At 38.8% G+C, this 16,423-nt stretch overlaps 1 protein-coding gene across 1 annotated transcript; it reads right to left on the bottom strand.

Annotated features, from left to right (window-relative positions):
* Positions 1–7,716: 7,716 nt before the first annotated feature.
* Positions 7,717–15,906, bottom strand: LOC110094715 (protein FIZZY-RELATED 2). Its single transcript, XM_020820013.2, has 10 exons — positions 15,248–15,906; positions 15,056–15,178; positions 14,845–14,949; positions 14,361–14,540; positions 14,063–14,125; positions 13,743–13,937; positions 8,779–8,880; positions 8,629–8,691; positions 8,361–8,429; positions 7,717–8,244 (listed from the first exon to the last, which is right to left on the bottom strand). The coding sequence occupies exons 1-10, from the start codon at positions 15,770–15,772 to the stop codon at positions 8,191–8,193; spliced, it is 1,479 nt and encodes a 492-aa protein (XP_020675672.1). The 5' UTR covers positions 15,773–15,906; the 3' UTR covers positions 7,717–8,190.
* Positions 15,907–16,423: the final 517 nt, after the last annotated feature.

The following is a 16,423-nucleotide window of genomic DNA, read 5'->3' as shown; positions in this document are numbered from 1 at the left end:
AAGCCCCGAGATGCCAACTTAAGCCTCATGCTTCCAGCGGCCCTGCCTCGCCCATTCTGCAAGCATGCAATCGACCATCCTACGTGCCCTTCGCATCCAATGTGTGACCTGGCTTGTCTATGCCTGAGACCTCTCTGTGTGGCCACATTGCGCCTATCATGGCTGTGCTTTGGGCCCTGCGCCTTGCCGCACAAGCATCCCGCCTCCAGCTCGTAACCGACCTATATGATTTCCCGATCCAGCCTGCCTTCCTCTGTCGAACCTACACGTGATCGAGTAGCCCGACTACACGTCATCTTTATGTGGTTCCTAATCGTGACACTTGTGTCTGCATGACTCGCGACCTCTTGCACACAGGACACATGCCTGAGCCACGCTAGTGTTTCGTCCCGCTTGAGATTACCACAACACTTATTATCGCTCCAAACCCGCACTTGTACCGAGTCATGACTCCCTCTAATCTTGCTCGCAAATGGCAACCGCACCGCCTACTTCCATGCGACCTGTCACCCGCCTACCCTCTCTTTGTGGACTACAAGAACCTTTCTCCTTCCTCGAGACCACCTCAACGAGGCTCTAATAACATTTGTTATGTTTCTCACGTGAAGAAGAAGAAGAAGAGTCTTCTTATTTTTGGATGAGAGAGAGGGAGAGGGAAGAGAGGGAGAAAGCTAACATAAATTTATATTCCTTTTATTCATTAGGCATATTACACGACATCTCATTGCAATAATCTACAATACCTATTTATAAGTTTTAACATACGTGTGATACCATGCAAAATAATATAACTAAAATCTAGATCAATACACTAACACCTTAGCATAAGGTGTATCAATGACGGCAAAAACTCACTACTACATAACACATTTGATAAGTTTTTAATTAAGTTTCTAAAATTCTTATGATCTCCATTCACACTGTAGAAACTGAGAATCAAGAATTTCTCATCGCGAGCATCGCCGGAGAGAAAGAAGACGAACAGAGAAATGAGGAGAAAATGAATTGTATTTTCATATCTGTCACTGGTACAGGAGAGATAATTATATAGGTGCATAGATTAGGGAACTAGGTACACGTGTCCTATTCTAAGTGGATAAAGCTAAACAGCTAAGTAATTACATGGGATTAACTAATGAAATCGCAGATTAACTTCTCTAATATCCCCTGTCAAACGGATTGTTCATCTTGAACGGTCAGTTTGGAGCGAAGTTCCTTGAAGCGTGGAGTAGAGAGAGGCTTGGTTAGGAGATCTGCGAGCTGATACGTGGTGCTGATGGGAAGAAGACGAAGGGCCTGGTTCTGAATGTGATCGCGAAGGAAGCGGTGATCAATCTCAATGTGCTTCGTCCGTGCGTGGAATACGGGATTATGAGCGAGAGCGATGGCCGACATGTTGTCGCAGAACAGATCAACGGGCTGAGAGTGAGGAATAGAGAAGTCGTTCAGCAGTCGTTTTAACCAAATGATGTCCGCCGTAGCCGCTGCAAGCGCACGATACTCTGATTCTGTTGAGGATCTAGCCACGGTGGTCTGTTTCTTGACTACCCATGAAACGAGCGTTTCTCCAAGGAAGGTGCAGTGACCTGTGGTGGATTTTCTCGTTGTAGGGTCGCTGGCCCAATCGGCGTCGGAGTAAGATGTTAGAGTGAGCGGAGCTTTGTGGATTGGTAGACCGAACGTGATTTTTCCTTTGACATATCGAAGGAGGCGTTTGAGGAGATAAACATGCTGGGAGGAAGGGTCGTGCATATGTTGAGAGAGCACGTTGACGGCGTAGGCGATGTCGGGACGAGTGAGAGTCAGGTATTGTAGGGATCCTGTAATCCGTCTGTAGGTGCTCGGATCGGATAGAGTGGCGTCTTCCTATACCTGATCAGGTAGTTTAGTGCACGATGGGTTAGACAGAGGATTGCAATCGGTTAAGTTAACGCTTTTAAGAATAGATAGAGCGTAGGAAGATTGAGATAGGAAATACTTATCTTTGAGAGATTGAATTTTAATGCCGAGAAAGTGGTGTGCTGGTCCGAGGTTCTTCATGTTAAATTGAGATTGAAGTTTAGTTAGCACAGTTGAGATGGCTGCATTGTTGTTTCCGGTGACAAGGATGTCATCCACGTACACCAAGAGAAAAATCCTTGTTTGATTTTGAGTGTAGGTGAGCAACGACGGGTCTGCTTGACTGTACTTGAAGCCAATGGTGAGGAGAAACTGAGTAAAAGTTGTATACCACTGGCGTGGTGCCTGACGGAGACCGTAGATAGCTTTTTGAAGACGACAGACGTAATTGGGATAGTTTTGATCGACAAAGCCTCTGGGCTGGGTCATGTAGACGGTGTCGGTGAGAATGCCGTGGAGAAAGGCATTCGAGACGTCCAACTGCTGGACGGGCCATCCGTTAGAGAGAGCTATGGTGAAGAGCACCCGAATGGTCGGTAGTTTAGCTACCGGACTGAATGTCTCGCCAAAATCAATGCCTTGTTCATGTTGATTTCCCTGAGCGACAAGGCGTGCTTTGAACCGAGCGATGGATCCATCCGAATTGAACTTTTTTCTGAAGGTCCATTTGCATCCCAGTATAGGAGCTTGGATCGGGGGTGGAACAAGTTGCCAAGTACCTTGTTGTTGTAGAGCGGTGAATTCCTCTGCCATGGCTTGACGCCATTCTGGATTCTTGGAGGCTTCCTTGAAGCTGGTCGGATCAGGTTCATGTGAGCACATGGTGAGCAAATTGAGTCGTCGAGATGGTTTGAGTGAGCCTGTTTGCGTTCTTGTAACCATCGGATGCTTGACAGGTGGTGGATCGGATGTGGGTTGCTGTTGATTTAGTGGTCGATCGGATACAGTCGTATGAGGCTGTATCGGAGGATGCGGAGATAACGATCTGAGAGGAGCCGAAGATTGAATAGGGGATTCAAGTTGCGGTGGACGAACTTCCGAAGCTTTGGATGTAGGGAGCAGCAAGCTGGATGAAGGTTCATCGGTTTGCTGCCGTAAAGAAGACGTGTTAGTTTGATATGGAAAAGAATCTTCAAGAAATGTAACATTGCGAGAGATGATAATAGAGTTGGATTCCTGGTTAAGGCATTTATAGCCTTTGTGGATATCAGAGTATCCAATGAAGATGAACGAATTGGATTTGGGTTGAAGTTTGGTGCGTTCGTGCCGAGGAAGCAGGGGAAAGCATTCGCAACCAAACGTACGCAGATGTTTGTAGTTGGGAATGATATTAAACATTAACTGCAGAGGTGATTTGTTTTGGGTGTTCGGGGACGGCATCCGATTTATCAAGTAAACTGCGGTTGAGGTAGCTTCCGGCCAGAGGTAATGAGGAAGATACGCGCGATGGAGGAGAGACCGAGTTGTTTCGAGAATGTGTCGATTCTTTCGTTTGGCAACGCCGTTCTGTTCAGGTGTGTAAGGACATGAGAGCTGGTGCCGTATGCCTTTAGACCGAAGGAGGTCGTTCATCTGGTGGTTGACGAATTCGGTACCGTTGTCCGTCCGAAGAGCTTTGATCGTGCGATTGGTTTGATTTTCAATGAAGATAATGAAATGTTTAAGAACATTATAGACTGACGTTTGTTGTGTTAGTGTAAAAAGCCATGTGTAACGGGAGTAATCGTCTACAAGAATTAAAAAGTAACGAATGCCTTGAGGCGAGGGTACCGGAGCCGGACCCCATACATCAGCGTGCAAGAGTGCTAACGGAAATTTCGTACGAGATCTAGACAATTCAAATGGTAGTTTATGACATTTGCATTGTATACATGTAATACAAGATTTAGCAGGAAGTAAAATGTGAAGAGTAGGATTGCTTTGAGCTATTTGATGTAACGTCCGTGAGTTGGGGTGGCCAAGGCGGTCATGCCAGTGGGATCGATGTTCGCTGGAGGCCTGAAATGCAGACGGAGCAGAGCTTGTTGTTGGTGGTGGCACGAGGCGGTAGAGACCGGAGCTACATGGACCGCGTAGAATTGGTTGATTTGTCTTCAGATCCTTAAAGACAAAGCCCATGGGATCAAATGTAACAGAAATGTTATTATCTTGAACAAGATTAGAAATAGAGATGAGGTTATGAGAAATATTAGGAACATGAAGTAGATTAGAGAGAAAGAGCTTACGGGTCGGGGTGGGAAGAATGCCCGTGCCCGAGTGAGCAATAGGGATATTCCTTCCATCCCCGATAAAGACGCCATCAGATCCAGAATAGGCTGTAGATTGAGCGAGATTCTCTGCGGCGTTGGTCATGTGAGAGGAGGCGCCTGAGTCGAGGTACCAGTCGTAGGACGGTGTATCGGAGTTAGCCACGAGAGCGCTATTTTGCTTGGTAGTTGAGGATTGAGGAGTGTAATTTGCATTCATACGATGCCAACATACATCGGCTGTATGTCCTTTCTTGGCGCATATTTGGCAAGTGGGAGCTGATTGCTGTTGAGTCACATTTCGACCGTTGGAAGATTGAGGCGGAGGAGGAGGACGTCCCCTGTTGCGACGACCGCGTCCACGATTCGCATAGAGAGCCGCTTGCTGTACAACATCTGCGGAGCTTCGAGCGGCATCAGCGGTGATATGGATTTCCTCGCTAATCAGCATTGCGTAAAGATTTTCCAGACGAATTTGGTTGGGAGAGTTGCGGACATACGTTTTGAATGATTGATATGCCGGCGGCAAACCATTCAAGGTGTACAGAATGATGTCTTCCGAATCAATGGTTGAACCGGCCGACGCGATCTGATCAACCAGCTTCTTGATTTCGGTTAGGTATTGAACCATGGAAAGATTCTTCATGGAGATGTGATGGAGCACATTTTTGAGCTGAAGAACCTTGGAGCGGCTGGTGGCCTGGAATTGATTTTCAAGAAACTGCCAGATTTCGTGCGTAGTGTCCAGGTGCAAAATGTAGGGAAGAACCGGTGGCGAGATCGTCGAACAGAATGCGGCTTGTAGATTCTGATCAACTATACGCCAAGTTTTGATCGACGCGGCTGCGGAAGAATCAGACGGATCGAGAGGTGGATCCGGAGGGGCAAGAAAGTTGTCGAAATCGTTGGCACGAAGGAGTTTGATAATCTGATGACGCCAGATCGGATAGTTATCCGACGATAACTGGTTTGGAACAAGAGTCTTGAGATTGGAGACGATAAACTTGAGCGACGGTGAGATCGGTGAGATTTCCGTTGAGGTACTGGATAGTTGTTCGGCGACCGAAGGAGAGGCGGAGCTGGACGTCGGCATCTTGAAAGCGAGAAAGGAAGGAAAGGCCTGATACCATGTAGAAACTGAGAATCAAGAATTTCTCATCGCGTGCATCGCCGGAGAGAAAGAAGATGAACAGAGGAATGAGGTGAAAATAAATTGTATTTCATGTCTGTCACTGGTACAGGAGATGTAATTATATAGGTGCCTAGATTAGGTAACTAGGTACACGTGTCCTATCCTAAGTGGATACGGCTAAACAGCTAAGTAATTACATGGGATTAACTAATGAAATCACAGATTAACTTCTCTAATACAAGTCATTCATATAGAATGGTTAGAATCTATTTTTAATTAGGTTATGTGCTAGGATTTATCCTTTTTCTTTTCTTTTCTTGCTGTGAGAGTTCTTTATGTAAAAAATCATATGTTCTTTACCAGTTTTATTTAATTCATTAATTGTGTCTATGAACTCTCTTTTTGTTACTAAGATGAACAAAGTTTCTCTCTCTACATACATGAATAAAGTAAATATTTATCTCCCATATTATTTTGTATTCCTAATATAAGCAATAATATAGATAAATAATGAAAAAAACATGAAAAACTCCCAAAAATGCATTCAATCAATATGTTGTTTAACATTTTAGGGCTTCACGACATGTTATAGTGTTGCGACATAGGAGGAGATGAAGAGGGGAACAGTTCAGCCAAAGTATTGACCAATTATGAATTTGCTGAATTTCAATAGCAAATCATGCAAACTTCACAACAATATGATGGCCATGTACCTTAGTTACAATAATAATAATAACATCAAATATTTATCTCACTATATGAGGTCGGCTACAACAATTTTTTTTCTCCAGTTAAGACTTAATTTCTCATTTAAATTTAATAAAAAAGGCAGTACTAATATTTTCTAACCACATCTTTTTAGGTCCACATCTACTTTTCTTAACATAGGTCAAATCCCATGCACCTACTCTCCTAACCGAGTCATTAAAAAGTCGAGGTTTTATATGTTCAAACTATCTAAGACAATTCTCTCCAATCTTATCAGCCACTAGAGCTATTCCAACCTTTTCACAGATATACTCGTTACACATTCTGTCTCTAATAGTGAAGCCACTCATTCACTCAAGCATCATCATCTCTAAGGAGTCAATTCTATTTTGACTTAAGACTAGCTCAAAATTATTTAATTTGAACTTAAAATTAAGATTTCGTTTGTGATAACTTTCTTATTGTTTCCTAAAATAATTTTCTAGTATAAATTAGAATTTTTTCTGTTTTCTTACTGTTTTCTTACTATTTTCTAAAAAAAATAATTTTAGAAATATTTATACTAGGAAGCTATTTTAAAAAAGCAGTAAGAAATCGATCCCAAACAAAAGATAAGCTAAATTTGATTCTGAATTGGCTCAATCTAATCTCATTTTGATCCAAGCATATCTCATTAAATTCATTAAGGTTCGATAGGTGCCAAAATTTGATTCAATTTTATTAATTTTTCAATTTTTGCGTCGAATTGTTAGTCAGCATATTTGCATTTACCCCATTCATATATAAATATATATATACACAAATAAATATATGCATTTATTTATTCATAAATGCATATACAATTAGATCCAATATCAAATTACTTTAATTTTCTCAAGCCTTAAAACTTAGGCTCTGTTTGGAAAGACTTTTTTTATTGACTCTTAAAACAGAATTTTAATCACAAAAATTTTAATTTTTATATAAAAACTTTATTTTAAAAAATAAAAAATGGTCTCAAATAAAGCCTTAATTCAAATTTGAATCAGACCTAATAAGTTGGTGTTACTACCTAAAGCTTTATTCCACCCAAAAATAATAAGATATATTAATTTTATTAACAAATCCTAATTTTTAAAAAATTGAATTTAAGATATTCGATATAATTTATATCATAATAGACTCAAATTTCATTAAATTTAATTTCACATTATAAATAATCTACTGATAGAGACCACTTGAATATTCCAAGTGATTCCTATCGGATCTTCGCCAAAACACAATTATTCCGCTGTTTTCAATAGAAAACAGCCACCAAACAATGGAAAATCTGAGAAACTAGGGAGAAAACGTTGGGAAAACAATAGTAATATATATATATATATATATATATTTACAAAATTTCAATACAAAAACTCATGATTTTTCCATGCTTTTTTACTCATGAAATTTTATTTTTTTTCCAAACCACATAAAATAACATTTATTCAATCCATCATCCTACTACCTCTTCCATACAAGAAATTATTCTGTGTCCAAGGACCAACCAACGTGTCATATCATCTAGTACACAGCGGTACCGAGCACCGGTCCCAAGCAAAACAATGACGTGACGCGTTCTAGTTGGTCTCCGTACGACGTCCAATATCCGCATAAAATAATTTTTTCATAGGACGATATAGTCAGGCAATTGCTTGTGAAAAGGGCATTGTATAGGGACCAAAAAAAAAACAACCAGATCTATGAACCACATGTGCCAAAGTATGATGATCTGTAATATGCCTCAAAAGTCAATCTTCTCTTAATTATACACATTAAACCAGCTCAGGGCTCTCATTATCCGCAAAGCCCAAAATTTGAATTATAAATTATGAACAGAGATAAAAACAAAAGAATACAGGCCATACAAAAATATAGCATTATTGAGATTCAATTGACATTTTGTAGAAAATAATGACCATTTTCTTTAATGATGCGGGATTGTGACAACCTACCAACCATTTCCTATCAACAATTATCCATTGAGCTAAGCAGGTATCCCCAAACTTGTAATCTGAGATAAATAAGACAGAAGCTGGAACAAACTACCTTTAACTCTTTGTGCTTTAAGGGCTCCAGAGAAAGTGTCAGGATAGCCACCAAAGCATAAACAAAGGCTTCGCCCATCCAAATCACTTGTTTTATTTCTTGGAAATTTCTTTCCAAAGTTGGAACAGATTCCAATTGTCACCTAATCTCGGTTCTTCCAAGAGAGAAAGCTCCAATCCTGTTCTCAGTGCTCTGAAATTAAACCAAATATTACCACACAATAAGAATTCTTGTTTGCTAACTCATAACTACATGATAAACGATATCACAACAAAAGAATTTTTCATTTGGTGTGGAAAATCACCAACCTGATACTTGGGAGATGGGAAAACATTCCAAAACCTGAGGGTCTCATCTCCTGCTCCGGTGACGATTGTCTGTAAGAAGAAAGAATGTTAGAAGAAGGCATAAGCTGGTATGTAGACTCAGGTTTCGTTTAGGACGGCTTTCTTGATGCTTCTTAAAATAATTTTTTAGCAAAAAAATGATTTTTTTAACTAGAAAGCTGCCTTCAAGAAGCCGCGAGAAAGTCGTCCCAAACGGAGTCTCAGTAAATGAAGAGAAATGCTTCTTGACCTGCCCATCAGGAGAGATGGCCAAATATAAAACTCTAAACGTATGCCCTGTAAGTGTAGCAACCTGTCGAAGTGTATGAAAATAAGAGGAGGAAAAAAAAGGAATAGCTTTTTCACATGCAATTCACCAAAAGAATTAGATTTCACTTGCCTTTGACATGGATGGATATCGCCAGACAATTATTTGATTTTGGGAGTAGCCATGAGTGCTAACAAGTTCATTAACATTCTTCGACCATACAAGATTACAAACCTGCATAAGGAGGGCTGCATAAATTAACAACTTTCACAAATATAATAGTTTAGGAAAATGGTGATTACATATTGGAAGTTATCTTCTAATTTTTGCTTTAATCCATTAATAAACATCACACATCATGATAAAAAAATTTATTAAGGATGCCCAACAAAGGATCTGACATCTATAGGATTTTATAAATTGACTTTCGAGTCACAACGGATGGAAAACAAAGAATAAGATGTGTTGACCTCATTATTCGAGGTCAATTTCTCAGAATCGACTCTAATACCTAGGTCTTCCTAACCTAGTGTAGACATCACCCCCGCAGGATTACCCTTAGGTGGATACCTACTGACGTAGTATTGAATCGACCTAAATCAAATCAAAATCATTTTAAGTTAGTAAAGATTCAATTCATGAAATTCCATATTAATCCAAACTAATTGGATTAAATTTTCATAAATCAAAACTCTTTGATATAAATTACGCAATATCAAGTTTAATCGACTCAATTCGAGTTCGATTTAATGTAGAAGACTCTAATCAACCCTTAGATCACTCTCAAATCAAGTCGTAATCCAAGCCTTTTAAATTTTTTTTAAGGACATAAACCAATATGAGCCGTTAAATTATTTTGAAATAAGATATAATTAAATGCGCGTTTAGAGCAGATTCAAACCAAAAAAACTCCACGACCCTGTCTTCTGAAATTCGTAAAAATCAAAACCTCCCATGATCTCTCTATCTCCCTCTTATTTCGGAAACTACCCAGCCCCACGATCCCTCTCTCATGTGAAACCGAAGCCCAGGAACAAACCGTCCAGCCAGCCTTAGGCCCCATCTCCCCTTTTAATTTCAGGAACTGCCTTTCTCCCGGATACACACACGCACAGAATGAAACGACCCCTTCCTCTCTATCTCGCATTCTCGGCACTCTCTAATTCGCAAAAAACTGCACACAGAGCAGTTCGCAAAGAAGCTCTCCACCCGTGCTCCTAGTTAAAAGGTTCTCCCTTGCAATCCCACGATCTCCCCCATCAGCTCTCTGAGTTCGGAAATCCCTAGGCTCCCGCTCTTCTCGAAGTCGCACGAAGTCTCCCACTCCCTCACCGTCGCCTCCCTCTCTAGTGAGAAGCCCTCCCTCAGCCCGTCGCTCCCACTGGCCTCCCTCTCTTGTATGAAATCGAAACCTAGAAGCCCGATCAAAAACTCCAGCCACGACGCCAAAACGGCTCCATCTCTCTCTCTGGATGGCGTGTGAAGACTCAGGCGAAACTCCCAATCGCTCTCTCCCTCACGCGTGAGAAGCCAAGCAACCGAAATCCTCTCCTCCTCAGCAGTTCGCGAACATCCCTCAACCAAAATTCTCACTCTCGCATACACACGCATAGGAGAATCGCCCCTCTCTCGCTCGCACTCCCTACAGTTCGCGAACTGCATCGCCCTCTCTTAACTCACGAACTCCACTCTCGCACTCTCATATACACACGCACAGCCCAAACCCGTCTCCCATGAATTCGTACAGAGCAGTTCGCACTCCCCATGATCCCTCTCCTCTGTAATCCCGAACTCCCTCATCTCTGGTTCTCTGCTCGCATGAAGCCCAGGAATCAGACCCCAAGGAAGCCTAGGAATCGGATCCCAGGGAAGCCCAACGTCACTGCATGCCCTAGCTAACTCCAACTTTTACTCTTTCGGTAAAGGTAATCGTTTCTTCTAATTTCCTATATTCTGCATAGTCTCTCATGGAGTATGAGACGACTAGATGAAGGCCAATGCAATCTACATTTCAGACTGAATCACCTTCATTAAATATATAATTTCGTGAGAATATAAAATATATATATAATAAACCTGTAGAGATTTGGTAGTCTTATATAGTTCAATCTTAAGATAGAAATATATAATTTTTGATCCAATGTTTTAGCACTTAAATTGTTTTCTAAAACTGTCATTGCCATCTTTTATCCAAGTTAAAATTTAGAACATCACATATAACCTTTGCCGCTAATGCAGACCCTGAAAATTTTATGTTTTATTACCTCTCTAACATCTGTAAGTTCAACTTGTTTGTTTTAATGGTGATATATGATGAGCTAGAGCCCTTAAAAGAATTGCTAGTATTTTCCATTGTTGATATGGATTCATCTAATGATCTTCATCTTGAAATTAATTTCAGTATTTTAGTGCTCAAAATACTATAATTGGAAGCCAAATATAGTTTTATATGATTTTTATTCCCTAAATTATTTCAGAAATGTTGGAAAAGAGTCATGTGCCTTATGTGTTAATTGTAAGCAAACATAAATTCAATGCAATTGTGTTTTGACTATATTGGAAGGTCTCTTGAATTGTTGGATGAATATGAAGTTGTAAAAGTCTTATCTTTTCTCAGAATTTTGTTTGACATGAATTTGATGAAGAAAATGAGTAAGATAAAGATTTATTATTCCAATTTCGTTTGGGATGGCTTTCTTTTCTTCTTAAAGCAGATTTCTAGGATAAAATTTTTAATTTTTAAACTAAAAAGTTGTTTTAAGAAGTAATAAAAAAGTCATCCCAAACAAAACCTTAATCATCAGATTTAGTTCCATTGTTCAATCATATAATGGATAAAATAAAATAAAAAAATAGGAAGGCGTTTTCTATTTAGTAGTTGAAACCTTGAATGAAAGTATCACTTTAGCCTGAGGTTTTACAAATTGAAATATGGCAAAGACTAGCATTCTTTAGGGCGTATAAGAATGGTTTCATGATACGTGAGTTCAGATACTGAGCTCGAGTGGGAATACAAGAGGCTCTTCATGTCAAAAACAACATGGATATTTTTAACTTAGCAAAAAGTAATATATAGGATCAATGTTCACCAGTTTCAATAGACTACTCATGTTGTGGTTCGTCGAATTTTCATTTCAAGCCCCGCCTTTGATGATGAACTAAGTAGAATTAATTATATAAAAAATAGTTAATTTATGCAAAAGTAAAAATATATGACATATAAAGACATCTTAAAATTTTGAAAGGGGCAAAAAAACGCAGTATAACCAATGCAAAGATCAATAGGATGAAGTAATGGTGTTCTGGAATATACTTCATGAAATAAAGAAACCTACAACCCTTCTAAGATTCAGGAAAAAAAAAAACACAAGATTTCACTGATAAGTACATTGAAAATAAAACAGGAAACAAGGTAAAGATTTATGGCTTCAGTGTTATTTTGTTTGCACAGGCAGCATATGGTTTCGAGCTTCAAAGTGATATTATATGATAATCAACATGAGGCAGGTAAACATGGCTCGAAATTGAAGAGATGTGTTGAAGTTCTAAATTAATAAGAGTTTCCAATGTGTAGAAAAGGGAACTCATCATGATCATTGACCTTACTCAAACTACTTGGGGGAGACTTATGAATCTTCCTCCATTCATAATGTATAGTGCTATATGAGATATTAACTCTATTTGGTCCAAGTGTTTTTTTGCAAAACTACTAGGTATCTTATACGTTTATTCTATGATGCACCGGCATTTCTCCTCAAAGAGACGTGCAACGTCCGACACGACACACTTCCGATAATTGTCGGACAATTGTCGGACATGCCGGAAATATGTCTGATTAAAAAAAAATATTAAATACAAATTGGACACGCATATCTTAAATATTTTATGAATTTTTTAATATAATTTCTTGTATTTAAAATTTTTATTTAAAATATAAAAAATAAACTCTTTATTTTCTCTACAACACCAAATAAATTGCCCGCACTTAATACCACATTCATCGAATATTCTCATTTTCATTTCTCTTTGATGGGTCTCGACTTTAGTTTCACAACAATGCCCAATGTCATCTCAACATCAACATTTGACGTGATTACAACATCGAAATTTCAAAACCATCTAAACATCAAAGTCTGGCATTTTCTTGACATTGATGGTTGGTGCTAGTAATTTCTACACCCACAATTTGGCAACTCATTTTTGTCCAACGTTATCTTAACATCGACGACCAACGCCCTCTCAACATCGATGATAGATGTCCCTAGACATCGACACGCGATACTTCCTGCATAACATCAATGCCCAACTCTTGATAGCATTGGCGTCTCCTCTCTTGATTTCTGATACACTACATTGACGCCCAACTCTCGGCATCCTAATATTAATCATTTCAAGAACAAATTCTAGTTAAATAATTTATTAATTCTAATTTTTTTTAAAAGATTTATACTTATTTAATTTTATACATTATTTTTAAAATTTAAAAATTATAATACTATGTCCAATCCATGTCCGTGTCCTATATTTTCAATAATTAACGTGACCCGTGTCCGTGTCGTGTCATTTCCATGTGGTCATATTCATATTTGTGCATCATAGCTTTTATTTTATAGTTTTCTATATATTACTTGAAACAAATTCTCTCTAGAAAATTTATTGTTCATCTTCCATCCTCCACTGAGCATGTCCCAAATCTATTTTCTATCTTAATCTCCAGTATGTTCTACATCCAACGTACTTCTGATAAAATCATCTCATGCTCAATCTTTACTAGTTTTAATACACACAAATTCATCCTAAATACACAATGTCTTTCAATCACATCATTAAGTTAATTATGACAAAAGATTCTCAGTCACTATAGCTTGCTTGCCCGCATCAAACTATTTGTTCCCCAATATAGTCATTTCAAGGTTCACCATTATCAACACAACTGAATTCTAAAACCTAGCCAAGAATACCAAGATAATCATTTAAGATAAGAAACTCAATGGTTTCGCATTTTGAAATTAACAAAGAAATCATCACAATAGTAAAAGAAAATGAACAAATTTCATTGTATGGTAACTAATAAAACAAAATCATGAGCACAATACCTGACTTCCTGTGTCCATGCAGCTGAGGTGAGAGTTGGTTGTGGTGTTCCAAAATCTGATGCATCTATCAGTGGTTCCACCACCAGATGCAAGAAGACCATGAACATGTGGAGACCAGGCAATAGCTTTGACTGCAGCATTGTGTTCACTGTACTTATGTACAGGCTGAGTTGAATTCAAATTCCAAACAAAAAGCTGAAAAAGAGATGCATTCAAGATAAAATATATATCAAGCTTTTTAGTGACAGAAATTAAAATCAATTTTTTGAATAGCAAGTTTATGGAATTCAACCCTCAAAAAGAAGGTTAATGGAACTCACTTTATTATCATTTCCACCTGAAGCCAGTTGCCGATTATCATATGACCACTTTAGCCCACAAATCTATTCATGTGAAGCAAATGAATCAGATTATATGAGAATTTGAGACTAAGGCTTCGTTTGGAACAGCTTTCTTACTGCTTCTTAAAGAAGCTTTCTAGTACAAAAATTTAAGAAGCAGTAAGAAAGCCGACCCAAACGAAGCCAAAATCAACAGAAATGAAAGGAAGAAAAAGCTGCAGAAACTGTTTTGATGGATATAATATGCAATTGAGAAGTCAAGGTTAAGCAGTTATACCTCTGACTTATGACCTGAAAGTTTACTGAAATAATCATCTTGTACACGTATATCACGTTGAAAAATGCTCTTATCCCGACTACCTGATGATAAACAAGATGAACTCCAAGCAAGAGCTCCAACTCTCAGTCTATGACCTTCCATGGTCCTTATCTTCTTACAGCGCGATGCATCCCATATCTAGAGACATTCATCGTCCTTCTTCAATCAGATAATTTCAAATTTCCAAAAAAAAAGTGAAGAGGACTAATACATCAAAGCTGATAAAATTTAGTTTGTAATCCACCAATATGTTAGTTATTCTTTTATTAGATGCAGGTACTATTACAAAAGATAAGTAGTTGGCTTTCTTAAAAACAGAGGTAGTACAAATCCTTAGCTTGTTTTCCAACTTATACAAACTTATAATCCTCATCAAAGAAATCTTCCTCGAGTCACTCAAGATAAAATTTGCAAGAACAATTCAAAAAAGCAAAGTAATAACCTGCACTTTTCCCTGGCTAGTTCCAACCGCCAAGTGTGCGCCTTGCCGAGCCCATCCAACAGAACAAACACCATCATCAACGCCCAAGTCGCAGAGTTTTGTCACCTATCGATAATCAGAATTGTACAAGAAGTTACAAACACTTGCAGCCAATAAAATGCTACAACAAAGAAACCAGGAAAATAAAAATAAAAACAGATCAAGATCCAACCTTGCTACTGGAAGCATTCCAAAGATAAACGCAATTGCCCAGTCCCACAGCCAACATATTGCTCGAAGACCAATCGACTAGGTTAAGATAGAAATCATCCTGCAACGCCGGTGCATCCAAAACCTAAACCCCAAAAGCTCATCAGAAAAGGAATTATTTCAGATTCATTCCATAATTAATAACAGAATTCACCTTAGAAGGCGATCTAGAGACCTTCCTGGTCGCCTTGGGCTGGGTGGGGGAAACTCCGGGGAGGAGATCGTCGAACCCCACAGATGATATAGAGTATCTCGGCACCTCAGCCTTAAATCTAAAGATATTCTTGCTGGGGCTAGATGAAACGGAGGAAGGGGAAGACGAGTACCCAGCCCTCCCGGACCACGACCTATCAGGAGTCTCCGGTGGCACGATGCCGTGATCCGGACCGAATATGACGCTCCGTAGGATCGCCGTATAGGCACCCGAGCCTTCCTCCTTCCCGCTAGTCATATTAGGAGGTGAATCCACATTGAAAAGAGAGAAATTGGAGCCGAGGCGACTAGGTATGAATCGATCGCTGTAGATGACGCGAGGGGAAGGAGATGACGACGGGAAGGAAAGCTGGTTGTGACGCGGTGGACTATAAAATAGGAGACTGGATCTCAGCGGCGGCGAAGGCTGGTCAGGCTTCGAAGAAGATGGAGATGGCGAGGGGTTCTCCGCCGGGGGAGAATCCATCCCGAAGGGATTCTTGAGCAGTTCGATCTTGCTGTAAGATCTTGGCTTGCCGGCTGGGATCTTTAAGAAATAGTGTAACAGTGGGGGTAAGAAATCGATGGAAGCAGCTTCGGTTGAATATCCTCTCGATCAGTCCAAGACTTCCCTTTCGGTTTCGCGGAATTTATTTGCTTCTGTTGGTTAATAATCGGTAAGCTTACTTTATCCTTACCTCTTTACTTTATAATATCAAATACCAAACATCATAATTTTACCGACTAATTATCCACGTGTATTATTAAATAAATAAATAAATAATATTTTTTATTTATTTATGATTTTATTTTCTTATATGTGGAGAAATAATTTAAAAAATATTGAAAATTTGAAACCCGAAAATACATAATTATTATTTACCTAACAAAATAGAAGTATTGCTACAATTTTTGTATAAATAGTGACTAAGATTTATTTGAGGATTTTAAGTGACCTAACTAAAATAGGAAAAATATTTTCTATTTATTCACTTAATAAAATGAATATCGAATGTGATACTTTATGATTATGAAATATTCAGTAAAAAATTATATGTTTTATGCGCATTTGATAAATCTTATTATTTTTCTCCTAATATTAAATGAATAAAATTTTCAGTTTTTTCACCATTTAATT

The sequence above is a fragment of the Dendrobium catenatum genome, unplaced genomic scaffold (genome assembly GCF_001605985.2).
Source record: "Dendrobium catenatum unplaced genomic scaffold, ASM160598v2 fragScaff_scaffold_243, whole genome shotgun sequence".
Taxonomy (NCBI): Eukaryota; Viridiplantae; Streptophyta; class Magnoliopsida; order Asparagales; family Orchidaceae; genus Dendrobium; species Dendrobium catenatum.
The sequence above is the reverse complement of the archived record's forward strand: the minus strand, read 5'-3'. Positions and strand labels throughout refer to the sequence as shown.

Coding starts and splice junctions, on each gene's coding strand:
- LOC110094715 (XM_020820013.2), bottom strand. CDS start 15,772: ATGGATTCTCCCCCGGCGGAGAACCCCTCGCCATCTCCATCTTCTTCG. Junction 13,938..14,062: donor CAGGTGGAAATGATAATAAA/GTGAGTTCCATT, acceptor TCTCTTTTTCAG/CTTTTTGTTTGGAATTTGAA. Junction 8,692..8,778: donor GATATCCATCCATGTCAAAG/GCAAGTGAAATC, acceptor ACACTTCGACAG/GTTGCTACACTTACAGGGCA.